This window comes from Phaethon lepturus, unplaced genomic scaffold, assembly GCF_000687285.1.
Source record: "Phaethon lepturus isolate BGI_N335 unplaced genomic scaffold, ASM68728v1 Scaffold42302, whole genome shotgun sequence".
In the NCBI taxonomy this organism is placed as follows: domain Eukaryota; kingdom Metazoa; phylum Chordata; class Aves; order Phaethontiformes; family Phaethontidae; genus Phaethon; species Phaethon lepturus.
This window is the reverse complement of record NW_010522015.1, coordinates 1-12,434: the sequence shown is the minus strand read 5'-3', so window position 1 is coordinate 12,434 and position 12,434 is coordinate 1. Positions and strand designations below refer to the sequence as shown.

The following is a 12,434-nucleotide window of genomic DNA, read 5'->3' as shown; positions in this document are numbered from 1 at the left end:
GCCCAGAGGTCTGGTGTGTCAGACCCCAGTCTGTCGCTGTGAGACCGGAGGTGTCTGGGCACGGGGGGACCGGTCTGCTCTGGTCCCATCCCATCAAGGCATCGCCCAGGTCACCCTGTGGCAGAGTTGTGCTGCTCCCTTAGGCTGAGCATGAGGCCAGCCGCTCCTGGAGGGATGTAGAGGAGTACTTGCACCAGACAGGCCTAAGAGATGTTTTAATGTCTGTTTGTTGTGCTGATACTGTGTGCTTTCTCCCTTGCCTGTAGGAGGCCTGACGGGTGTGCTGAGCTCTCACTATGAATGCTATTGTTGCTCTCTGCCATTTTTGTGAGCTCCACGGTCCTCGCACCCTCTTCTGTACTGAGGTTCTACACTCGCCGCTTCCCCAAGGCGCCAGCAGTGGGGACATCTCTGGGCAGAATGAGCAGGCAGAAGAGGAAGAGGGTGGTATTCAAATGAGCAGTCGGATTCGCTCGCACAGCCCAGCAGAAGGTGCCAGTGCCGACTCCAGCAGCCCAGGGCCAAAGAAGTCAGACATGTGTGAGGCAAGTGTGAATATGTGTGTGCAGACATCAGTGGCCCTTGGCTTAACTGAAGGGCTCTTGGATTCTTTAATGCAAATTGAATTTGGGGGGGGGGAAGTGAGCTACACTCATTTTGTATGTGACTACCAGTACCAGAAGATCTCCAAGTTCTCATAAACTGTAATGATCCATGACAAGAGGATGAAGGAACTGTTGTTGAGTATGTAGACCTTGACGAGGTGGTGTCTTGAGGTCTCTTTAAGCCCTATGACCTGTGATTCTCTTGTGGCTGAGAAATGCTTTCCTCATCCTTGAAGAGCATTTACTTTTTTAGATTAACCCAGTCATTTATTAATAGTAATTTTAAGAGCAGTATTGATTAGGACACCAAAAAAAAAAAAAAGGCAATTAAAACAACAGGAAAAAAATATATGTTCTCAGTCGTTCTCATGCTTGTCAACTATTAGTACTAGTTCTGAGGTATTTGTTGTTTACTCTCTTTTAGGTTTTGGCCAGTTTTGTTAGGCCAGTGGTTTTCACAGCTGCTGTTAACTGAATTTTACCACTTGTACAGCCAGCACCAAATTCACAACCAAGTTAAATGGTGGAAAATGAAGATAAGAGCAGAGGAAGTATATGGCACAGAGTTCTATGCAAGGAGCTGGGTTCAATTCCTGACCCTGACTCCTATTTCTTGTCTTCTAAGTGTTTATGTTCTTATCTGTATGTGTAAACAATGCATCCTTACGTTTTGAAAGGAAAATGCAGAGGCCTTTGGAAACCTTAGATAACTGCATGCTCATTTATGGCTGGATTTGCTTTTCTGTCTTCAGGGTTGCCGCTCTCTTGCAGGAGGACACCCTGGATATGTCAGCCATGACAAAGAAACTTCAATCAAGTATGTCAGTCACCAGCACCCGAACCACCCCCAGCTGTTCAGCATCGTGCGCCAGGCCTGTGTTCGCAGTCTGAGCTGCGAGGTAACCGTCTTGCAGTACCAGAAGAAAACCTATTTATGGCCTTATGTATCGTTTCAAATCCAAGATAGTGCTTTGCTGATCCTGGCTGCTCTGTGCAGCCTGGAAAAAGGAGAGAATGGGGGTGGAAAGACAGAGATGAAAGTCTGTTCATTCCAGGATTGGTGAGAATTTCTAAGGTTGATCTTTGATTACCTTGTGGGTTCCTTCCTCTCACCTTGTGAGACCAAAAATTTCCCTTTCTTGTTTTTGCTCGTGTGTCTTTATTGTTTTTCTTTGTAAGATAAACTGTTTTTGTAAAAACATTGGAGTCTGTTGTTTAGTGCCAATAAATATTTGATCTTTGTAGACCATTAACATTCAGCATCTCATGGAAGTGAAGGGAGAACCTTACAGATCAATGAGCATTTGTGTGTCAGGGTCAGCAAAATCCCTTGTGGATTCTCAACAGTATCATAGTTGAATAGAGCTGAATTTGTACAATACAGTTAAATTGAGGGTTTTGTAGTGTTTGTAGGATACCTCTGGAGGTCTGTTTGACCCTGGGTTTTGGAGGATAACCTAAAAAGGCTTGTTTTATTCACCAAGTGTGTGTTAAATGGCAGGAAGCTTTTTTCAGTTTATTACCGTTTCAGCTGTGTCATGTGCTATGGTGTACGTGTCCCGCCCCTCCAGGTCTGCCCAGGACGTGAAGGCCCTATTTTTTTCGGAGATGAACAGCATGGTTTTGTGTTCAGCCACACCTTCTTTATCAAAGACAGCCTGGCTCGAGGTTTCCAGCGCTGGTACAGCATCATCACTATCATGATGGACCGGATTTACCTCATCAACTCCTGGCCTTTCTTGTTGGGAAAAATCAGAGGCATCATTGATGAGCTTCAGGGTAAAGCACTTAAGGTAGGTCAGTGCACAGAGTCCATTTGACTCACCGTTAGTAAAACATTATGATAGTTGATTTACAGCTGAGTCAAAAAGCTGATCCAGCTATTGCAGCCAGCGTGGTCATTCAGGTTGACACAAGGGATGAGAGGACGGTGCATTTCCTGGGTTGTAGGAGAGAAGGAACAGGATGCCTTTGCCATTTTAAGCCAGTCATAACACTTTTCACAGACCTAACTGCTAGACAATAGCTCTGTTAGAAATTTAAGTAACTAAAGTTGCGAAGGACAATGGTTTTGGAGCACAAATGTTACTTAATGATAATTTTAGTCAATCTAAGAATAAGATGTCCCTTCCCTCCCTTTTCCCATAATTTGCAGCATATTTTGAGTGACTGTGTGTGACGCATCCTTTTCACTTTGTATTTTTTGTTGGGTTTTTTTTGGCTCAGTTTTATGTAAGCATTTTTATCTTTTTTCAGTCTCTTATACTGCCCTTCTTCTGTGGTGTAGGTGTTTGAAGCAGAGCAGTATGGGTGCCCTCAGCGTGCCCAGCGGATGAACACAGCCTTCACTCCCTTCCTGCACCAGCGGAATGGCAATGCAGCCCGCTCCTTAACATCGTTGACCAACGATGAAAACCTGTGGGCATGTTTGCATACTTCCTTTGCTTGGTAATGCTACTTGTGTTTCTAGCTTCTACAGCTCCTTCACTATTGCCATATTCTCAAAGGGTGGGAATGGGATTAGTGTGTTTGGGTATTTTTTCTTGAGGTAGTAAGTTGGACTTTGCTAAGTAGGCTCTGAATTGGAAGGAGCTAAGCACAGAAAGACAGCAGCCTGCTGATGCCTTTATGACAAAAAAAGTCTTGTTGCTGTGAAGTAAACCTGCTAATGTGGGTGCTAATGGAAGCCATGTCTGTTTAGATGGAAAGGCTTTGCAATATGAAAGCAAGTATGGAAAAAAGCAAGAAAAGATGCTCCTACCCCCAGTGTGTTATACCTTGGATTCACACTTGAAGTACAGTGGTTGTTGACCTGGAAGTGCCCATGTATTGTGATAGGCAGCGTGGGAGGTGCAGCCATTTGGCACGGTAGCATGTCTGTGAGAGTCCAGTTGCTTCAGTGCCTGACTTGCTCGTCAAACTTCCCTGGAAAGATGCCACAGAGAGGGTTGCAACACTGGCATGTGACTTGGATGGGGGACAAGTATGTTGCACAAAGTAACTGCAAAATGATAGGCCTTCCAGTGACTTTGAGTGGCAGCGGTTGTAAGGTGCATTGATAGTTACCACACCAAGGAAAGCGTAGAGATGTGTTGAAAAACAAATTGGTTAATGGTTGGATTTTTTTGTTGAGCTCATCGCACCAAGTTTATTACTGGTTTTTTGTGCCTACTAAGCAGACTTAATGAACGCTACTTCTATTTCTTCCAATGTCTCCAGGCTTTTGAAAGCTTGTGGCAGCCGACTTACAGAGAAGCTTCTGGAGGGGGCACCAACAGAAGACACCCTTGTTCAGATGGAAAAACTTGCAGGTGAGAGAGAAGTTTCCAGAGCTGGAAGACCAGCTTGGGTCTTCCCAAGACCAGAGGATGCTCGGGATGGTAAAAGACCAAGTCCTTTTGTCAGCATCATAAGCACAGCAATCTTTCATCAACTTTACCTTACTGGTAGTCTCTGCAGTAGCTGATGTGCTCTCTCACATGGAGACGACTCTGACAGGAATGTGAAATCAAGGCCCTTGGCCTCGTAGGCTCTCTGCACACCCATGTGGTGTTTGTTACTTGTGTAGGAGTGTTGCATCATCATGGTTATTGTTCTCTCTGGCTGGATTGGCCCTCCTAATGAATTTCGATGGCCAGAAGAATTGGCAGTCACAACATATGGACTTCTTGCTCCTTTTCCTACAAAATTTCTAAAATTAAAGGATCATAATTTTTTTTTTCTTGCATTGAATTATTTTATCAATCCATTTAGACTAGAATATACAAAACCTGCCTCAAAGCTTTGGCCATGACTTTTAAAGCGAGAATAGAGAACATGTAGCTGGTCAAAAGATGTGACTTTGTGTTCTGTAGAAGATGAAAATGCCTTCTTGACCCTTCAGTGGCTGTCTTATATCTGAACTATGAAACTTTAGTACACTTTAGGTGTGTCTGTGACACTAGTACTTTCAGTTACTGTGTTCTGGACTCCCCACATACAGCTAAAATCAACTGCCTGCAGCGCGTATAGGCATGTCTCAGGCGGTTCCTGTTCCTAGAGAGCAGCAGTTTTTATGACCACTGCCTTTTTTGTGCTAGACCTGAAAGAAGAGTCAGAAGGCTGGGATGGTTCCGAGGAAGAAGAGAAGCCTTCTTCCCAGCCAGATGTTGTAGAAGGGCAGGAGCTATCTAAATGCTCACCTGAAACATCTCTGATGCCAGATTGCAACAGCTGGAATGTAGCTCACAGAAGGTTGTCTGTCTTTCGCTCTCTCAGGCACATGAGACAGGTAAGAGGGGAGCACGGTTACGCTGATGCTGAATTCACAAGCTAATAACCTCTTTTCTCCAGATAATGTTTTTTGACAAGATACATTTATTTCCTGCAGTCTTTCCTGGTTCTGCGTTCAACACAGTGCCTACACAGCCAGTAACACGGTGTTAACTGCATCTCTGAGGACGCTCCCTTCCTCTGAGATCATGTGGGCCTCTAGTGGTCATCAGTCATGTGGGATGGGATCATATGATTTCTCTCAAATTCTGCCCTTTTCTGCTTCCCAAGAGCAGTGACAGTAATTTAACACAGAGATCGTGCAGCATCTCCAAAGCCAAGTATTATTTGCTTAAAACAAATGTGTTTCAGAGTGGGGAAAAAAAATCATTTACAAACAAAGCAAATGGTTCTGTACAGATCTAGCTTTTATCCAGTGCTTTCAGTTACCTGGCTGAGGGGGAAGGTTCACTGCATTTGACCCACAGTCTCTTTCACACCAGCTTGTTTTCCTGGATACTCTTCACAAATAACCTGCTTTATGTCTTCAGCCTCCTTTTGTTCTACTGTCTCCTGATTTGGAATGCTTGAAGCTGTTGAACTACACCACTGTGGTGTGCAAGTATGTGCCTTTGCAGGCTTGTCTAAGAATATTGTTCAATCTTTCATGCCTGAATCACCGTTGTGAACATAACCTAGATCAGAGAAATGCCTGAAAGTTGTTATCATCTAATAGAAGTTGTCCAGTCCCATTCCAAACATGGAATGCGTCCATGTGTCCATTGTATCAAACCTACTAATTTGGCCAACAAGTGGGCTGATTGATGCAGTCTTAGCCAGAGCACTGAAGAATTTTGAGCAACCGAGAAATTAAACTGTTCTCTTAATGTGTTTGATATTGAATTGGATCAGTGGCTAGGCATGTTGGCAAAGTGATACTTTGGTGCTGTTTGTTCTTGAAACCATAGATGGGGGTGAATATCGCTTTGCATGACAGTCCACTGCCTTTCGCATCTGTCAAAGAAATACATGGTCTTGGTGCTGTGGTTTGGAGCTATTACTCTGTGCACAAGACCAATTTTCACATTCATTTCTGCTGTTCAGTTCTAGCCATTTTCTTATGTGGCAGTCATGTTTTTGGCAGGGCAAACTGGACGTTTCGCAAATTTTCATAACCAATCCAGAATTGTTTTTGGTTTTGGTTTCTTTTTTTTTTTTTTTCCCCAGGTTCTTGGGGCATCAGCTTTCCGCATGCTGGCTTGGCATGTTCTGATGGGGAACCAGGTCATCTGGAAAGCTCGAGATACGGATCTTGTCCAGTCTGCTTTTGATGTGCTACGGGTAGGAACTTTTTCCTTTGTTTCCTGGCTACATATTTTTACATGTATTGCTCTAGTAGAGCAGCCTTCATAATGACCTGTCTCTAATATGTAATCTTGTGGAGAACGTGTTCTAAAATTACATGGTTTTAAAAAAAAAAACCCCAACCAACCAGAAAAACCAAAACCACCCACCAAGCAAAAAACCCTCAACCTTTGGATGTCTTCGTTGACCTCAGCAACTGCATAATCTTTCAAGCCGAGTAGGATACTTCTGATCCTCCAAATCAGGAGCATCTTGCCTGAGCACTGCTCCAAGTCTTGGCTGGCCCTGGAAGTCACGGAGAAAATTGTACTGTACCTGCTTAGTTCCAGTGTTTCTCTTGAAGCGTTTCCTTCCTTCTCTAGACTATGCTGCCTGTTGGTTGTGTGCGGATCATCCCCTACAGTGACCAGTATGAAGAGGCATATCGGTGTAACTTCCTAGGGCTTAGCCCACACGTCCAAATCCCGTCCCACATACTATCGTCTGGTAAGAACCTGTTGCGGAACTCTCTCCTTTCACTATCATCTTATATTAAAGGACGTAAGATTTTTTTTTTTTAATTAAGTATTGGCAGATAGTCTAACAAAGCTGCATGAACTAAAACCTGTACTGCTTCATTTTGTTTTCCCCATATCCTTGCCTGATCAGTATTTGAAAGGTGTGACACCTGCTTTAAGCACTGATCATACCGTAGCTGAGTCCTGGTTCCTTTGGAGGAAAGGCTAATGCTGGGCCAAATATTGTAAGCTGACAGCTGTGCTTTCTTGGCGCAGGGTATGTAGCTGTATTTTAGAATCTAGGCTAGTACAGTTAATGTTCTTTTGGGCTCCTGTCGCTCTAGAGTTTGCGGTCCTTGTGGAAGTTCGCACTGCTACTCGGTCCAGTCTCTACCCAACTCTGTTTGATGATGAGCAGTCTCTCAACAAGTATGAGTTTGTTGTCACCAGCGGTAGCCCTGTTGCAGCAGATCGAGGTGGGTGATTTGAAAGCAGAAAGAACCTGTATCACTGAGGTTAAAAGAGCATTTTTAACTTTTTTATGCTGTTCACGTACTGGCCCTTAAGGAAGTCTGAGTAGAAGCCAGGTCAGTATACAATTGAGGTACTGATATTTGAGGTGAGGTTTACTATAGTCTGTCTGTTTTACCAGATCAGCATTTTGCTTATTAATTTTCAGAAATGAGACACAAATACTGTAATGTGTATAGTAGCAATTGTAGAGAAACTCTTCTATAACCCACAGTGAATGTTTTCTATCCTGGAATATTTGTGTGTTTATTTGGAGTAAGACTAGCTTATAAGGACCATGACATTACTCATCTCCCGTGTTCTACTTGATAGACAAGTGTGACTGATACAGAAATGCCCAGATCTTTTTTTTTTTTTTACCCCTACTTTGTTCAAGGACTTGAGCATGTGCATCTAGATGTGATTTGAGTCAGGCTCATCAGTCTCATGTTTTCTGGGAAGTCTTAATTTAGATGAATTGGCCTCATTGACTGTTTCAAAAGACTTGAGAGATGGCTAATCCTTCCTGCTCTGTCCTCTGAAGATACGGGTGCAATGCAAAGCAGAGACTTACTCCCTCTGTAGTGTTCTTCCTGTGCTCCAGCAGCTGTTGTAGGTCCCACATGTATAATTACAGTAGTCTACTTTGCATCCAACCAGTGGCATGTCCAGAAGCTTCTGGACAAAAATAGTCACTGAAAGGTCTTTTCTCCACCACAGCATCAAACTTATTAGGCCACGGACTGCTGGGAAAAAAGCCTCCTAGGGAATTCCAAAAAGTGGTCCAGGAAAGGAATGCCTTGGGTTGGTTGTCGGTTTGTTTTTGTACTATATCCTGGAACTGCCCTTAACAAGAGGAACATTAAATCAAGAGTAAGTGGAGACTTTGAAATTGAGGTTTTATATTTTTATATTTACGTATGTATATTGTACAAAGAATGAAGATTTTTCATAACTGCATTTTTTAATGAGCTTTTGATAAGGGACTAGAAACAACAAAATCTGAACAACTTCAATTTAAAAGTGGGTGTGAAGAAAACAGCTCCTGAACCTGTGTGCACATCCCAGGATCTTTCACAAAATTCCATGTTGCTGCTTGGATTGGACGTTTTTCTAGTGGGATGATCTTTAGCTCCTCTTCCATGGAAATGAACTCAAGGCAGGCCACAGATATACAGGGGGGTATATCCTTGTAGAATAGGTAGGTTTCTTCCTGACTTGAGGAAGACTATCTGTGAACTAATCAAGACAAATTCTATGTTGAAATGTCTGTGCTGTTACTAACAGCGTAGCTTTCTGCTTACAGAGGAAGATGCATTCATGTACCAGACCAAAGTACTGGTGAAAAATGAGTGCAGACTAGTGCTCTTGAACAGAATAAGAAGTAGAACAAATGTGTATTCTTGTCTGTAATTCCAGCAGGTATTCAGGCCCAGGTCATTTGATTAACTGGACTAGTCCTTGCTAACAATTACTAGTAAAGGTGTAAGCGGGTAACTTACAGCTTGCGTGTCCTCTTTCTCACCCTTTTTCCCCTCTTTCCGATCTTGTAGTTGGCCCTACAATCTTGAACAAGATCGAAGCTGCCCTGACCAACCAGAACCTTTCTGTAGATGTTGTGGATCAGTGCCTCGTTTGCCTGAAGGAGGAGTGGATGAAGTAAGTACAACTACATTGCTTTCAGAAAAACAGCTTTGGGGCTAATCCTGGAATGGTTACGGCAGAGTACGGGGCAAACTTGTAGTCAGGTAACTTCTGCTTTAGTCTTGAGAGTAGTTGGCTTTACTGTTGGGAGCTAAGAGTATCGGAGTTCTACTACTCTAGTTCTAACCCTCTCTTTGGCTTTCAGCGGTTCTTAACCTTTATGCTTCAGTTCACGCATCTGTAGGTTACCTACATGTCAATACTTGTCTGCCTTAATATACGTTATGAGGATTAAGTATGCAAATACATATATGCCTGTCAGTGTGCCCTATATTCCAGTGCAGATAACACAGCAAACAGATGTCATGATTGTGCCTTCGGGCACTGCATTTCAAAGGTGCAAGTAGTTATAAGGGAAGACCAGACAGTCGTGTGAAATAATTCATGGAACATTACAATTTTGTGAATTTACCTGAAGGCCAGATGGGCACTAGGTGTGTCTCCCAGGGAGATTCCTAGTTGTCATAACTAATTGTTTTACTTTTCGCTAGAATGAAAAAACAGAATTATTCATATTACTACTGAAAATGAGTAATCCTGCTAACTAATCTCCCCTTTTCTTGTACTCCTCTTCCCCCCGCCCTTCTTCAATTCAAAGCATGAGAACAGTTTTCATAGGATATTGTTTGAAGCTTTTATTAACACTTAGTTGCAGTAGGTGCTGAGAGAAGCTACAGTTACTGCTCATTCCCTGTCTGATGCATGCAAATCCATTGTAATAGTGACAGGAGTTTCTTGTTTCTGCAGTAAAGTGAAGGTCCTCTTTAAATTCACTAAAGTGGATAGCAGACCCAAGGAGGATACCCAAAAACTGCTGAGCATTTTGGGAGCCTCAGAGGAGGACAACGTCAAGCTTCTCAAGTTCTGGATGACTGGCCTGAGCAAGACGTACAAGTCCCACCTGATGTCAACAGTTCGCAGCCCGACATCCTCGGAGTCCCGGAACTAAAGGGTACCCAAACCTCACTTGCTGCCTTCAGATAATCGCAGGGAGCCCCGAGGTACCACTGCTGAGCCTGCAGCACGTGCATTCAGCGGATAGTGAAACTTCATCACTATTCTTCTGGTCCTCAAACTAACTTGAAGAGTGACTTGAGTCTTTTCTAATTGCTGTGAGACTGGACTAATAAGTGCTAATAAATAGTGCTGCTGTCTGTCCTGAAACTCAACTCTAAATCTAGACCTCCACACTCAAGACTAAAATACAGCAACACTCAAAGAATCAGCATGAATTAATTAAAATCCTGTGCTGTCCTCATTAAGCATTGCAGTGTGGCAGTAGACCTCAGATTTCATTGGCAAGACTCTGATACCTGTGACAACATCCGGAACTCCTGGGAGTGGATGTAGTTAATCACTCCGAATCCCACATGAATCTCCTAAATGCCTGAGAGAACAAGAACCAAAAATAGTGACATGTCACAGGGTATGGATCACGTGTAAATTATTTCAAACCACTTTATGCTTGGATTTAAGAAGAGACTATTTTCTGCTGTAGCATAAGTCAGGATACTCTATTGGAGTCCTGTCACTCCACTTTATTTATTTATATCTTAACTTGAGACAGTTTCAGCATTTGCTTTGGAAATCTTGTCTGGGAGGGAGAATTTTAAGAAGTCTCAAAATGCAGCCTGCTTGCCTCTCTAGAGGGTAAAACACCTTGTTTTGCCTGTGGGTGCAAAACTTCCAGGTAATGAAGATAACCTCGCCAGGATAAGATTGTTGGTGTTCTTCTGTCTTCAGAAATAGTTTTCTAGCTTCCTAATTAAGTTAAGGAGAAAAGATCCAACCTGTAGGTGCTCCCTTCTTATATAACTCTATAGTAGCCATTTTGAATGCTTTATAGTTCATGGAAACATTGGTGCATTTTTTAATTACCTTACCAGATATTCCTTATCTTGATGGTAAGGAATTATTGTTTCTGTTGTGAAGTCTTTTTTTGTCTTTTTTTTTTTTTCCTGGATCATTGTTGGGAAAACTTGACGTTACCGTAGACATTTTTAACAAGCTAGAGGCAGGTTTTACCCAGGTGACCTTCTACACTCATTCAAACAAGACTCAAGCTCAGAGGGGATGTTCCAACTTGTCACAAGTTCTGTTCTTATGTATAAAATATGCAGGTTGATTTTTGTCTGGAACATCTGTAAAATGGAGACAGGCATTAAATCTCATTAAGAGCTATTTTTGTAAAATGGACAAAGCCTAGTTTTGTGTTGCTTTTCAGAGTGCGTGTGTGGTGAGGTGGGGGAAGCAGCAGTTGATCCATAATGTAATTCCTGCATCTTAACTTTGATCTAATTTACAGAATTTAACAGGTCTTTTCCTCTTAACTTTGTCTGTATTAGTTTCTAGTACATATGGAGCAAGAGATGCTCAGATTTATTAATTGAAAATGCTTGACTGGACATAAAACAATGCAGGATACTCAAACAGCAAACAGATGCTTGGAAAAAGGCATTACTCTGTTACGTCAAAAACAAACCACTACTTTAATTTCAGGGTTCACAAAAAGGCTTGCATTTCCCAATTGTCAATAGGAAAACTGGAGACGAAGGAGGTGCTCAAGCTCCATCCACAGGAAAGGAAGCGTTGAATTATATATGCATCTTGCTTCCTCTGTGCGAGGTGCTGGTCATGAGGGAAGAACACAGATAGTGGGATAAAAGGGACAGAAGTAACGAGAAAAGCGCAGACTAGTGAGTCACAGTTTCCAGTGCTAGGTCGGCACTTGCTCTTGTGGCTACCTTTTATGTGATCTAGTACTCTTTATTCTTCTACTTGAAAGCTATTCAGAGCTGTGTAACGCAACAGGTAAGACGTTATTTGGCATTTAGACCTTCTTGACTGCTGAACTGTTTCTGTTCTTTTTTCAACAATAGCTTCCCCAAGCAATCCAACATTAAACCCTAGTCTTTAACTAACCCGCAGTGGGTGCATAAGTGCCCCTTAGCAAAGCCCGTGTTTCTGAGCAGGGGTGTGCATTCTTCCGAAACAGTGATCACCAGGTCAAGCTCAAGACTTCATCCTTTTCCGTGGCTTGTGTAAGTGGCGAGTTGTACACGTCCTGAGCCAAACACTCTGGGTAACGTATCGTTTTTGAACCAGGCTGAGGAAACCAGTAACTTAAGGTGTAGAAAATACCCACAGGAAAGACAAGGGAGAGTTGGTGAAGTCTGTGAACCCAGGGCTCCTGCGTAGCATAAAAACAGATGCGTGTGCCTGCCAGAACAGATCTACACGTGGCATTACCAGACTAAGTGTCCGGGCAAGTTCGGGCAGCTCGCAGATTAGGCCACAGGCCCTCCTTTTGCCGCCAGCAATCGCTGGAATGTGCACGCTCCTCTTAGCACAACTTAATTAGCAGAAACGCATGTCTGCAGCCATCTTTCACCACCCTCCTTCCCTTTAAACGACATGCCTTCAAGACAAACTGATTAAAGCGGGGTATTTCTTTATTCTGGCGCCATTTTCTGCGTGGCCGAGCTGTGTGTACCGGGGGTGG

General features: G+C 43.0%; 1 protein-coding gene across 1 annotated transcript; it reads left to right on the top strand.

Moving 5' to 3' along the window:
• Window positions 1-270: 270 nt before the first annotated feature.
• On the top strand, window positions 271-11,124 carry FLCN (folliculin). The gene is made up of 11 exons (XM_010281692.1): window positions 271-545; window positions 1,358-1,504; window positions 2,177-2,398; window positions 2,893-3,053; window positions 3,825-3,916; window positions 4,685-4,875; window positions 6,084-6,197; window positions 6,584-6,707; window positions 7,063-7,194; window positions 8,782-8,887; window positions 9,680-11,124. Exons 1-11 carry the CDS (start codon window positions 297-299, stop codon window positions 9,879-9,881), a joined length of 1,740 nt encoding a protein of 579 aa, XP_010279994.1. The 5' UTR covers window positions 271-296; the 3' UTR covers window positions 9,882-11,124.
• The last annotated feature ends 1,310 nt before the right edge of the window (window positions 11,125-12,434 follow it).

Bases quoted from the DNA above. Each gene is read 5' to 3' on its own strand.
- FLCN (XM_010281692.1), top strand. From the start codon at position 297: ATGAATGCTATTGTTGCTCTCTGCCATTTTTGTGAGCTCCACGGTCCT. The intron at 546-1,357 runs GCAAGTGTGAAT...TTCTGTCTTCAG, and splicing joins AGAAGTCAGACATGTGTGAG to GGTTGCCGCTCTCTTGCAGG. The intron at 6,708-7,062 runs GTAAGAACCTGT...CTGTCGCTCTAG, and splicing joins GTCCCACATACTATCGTCTG to AGTTTGCGGTCCTTGTGGAA.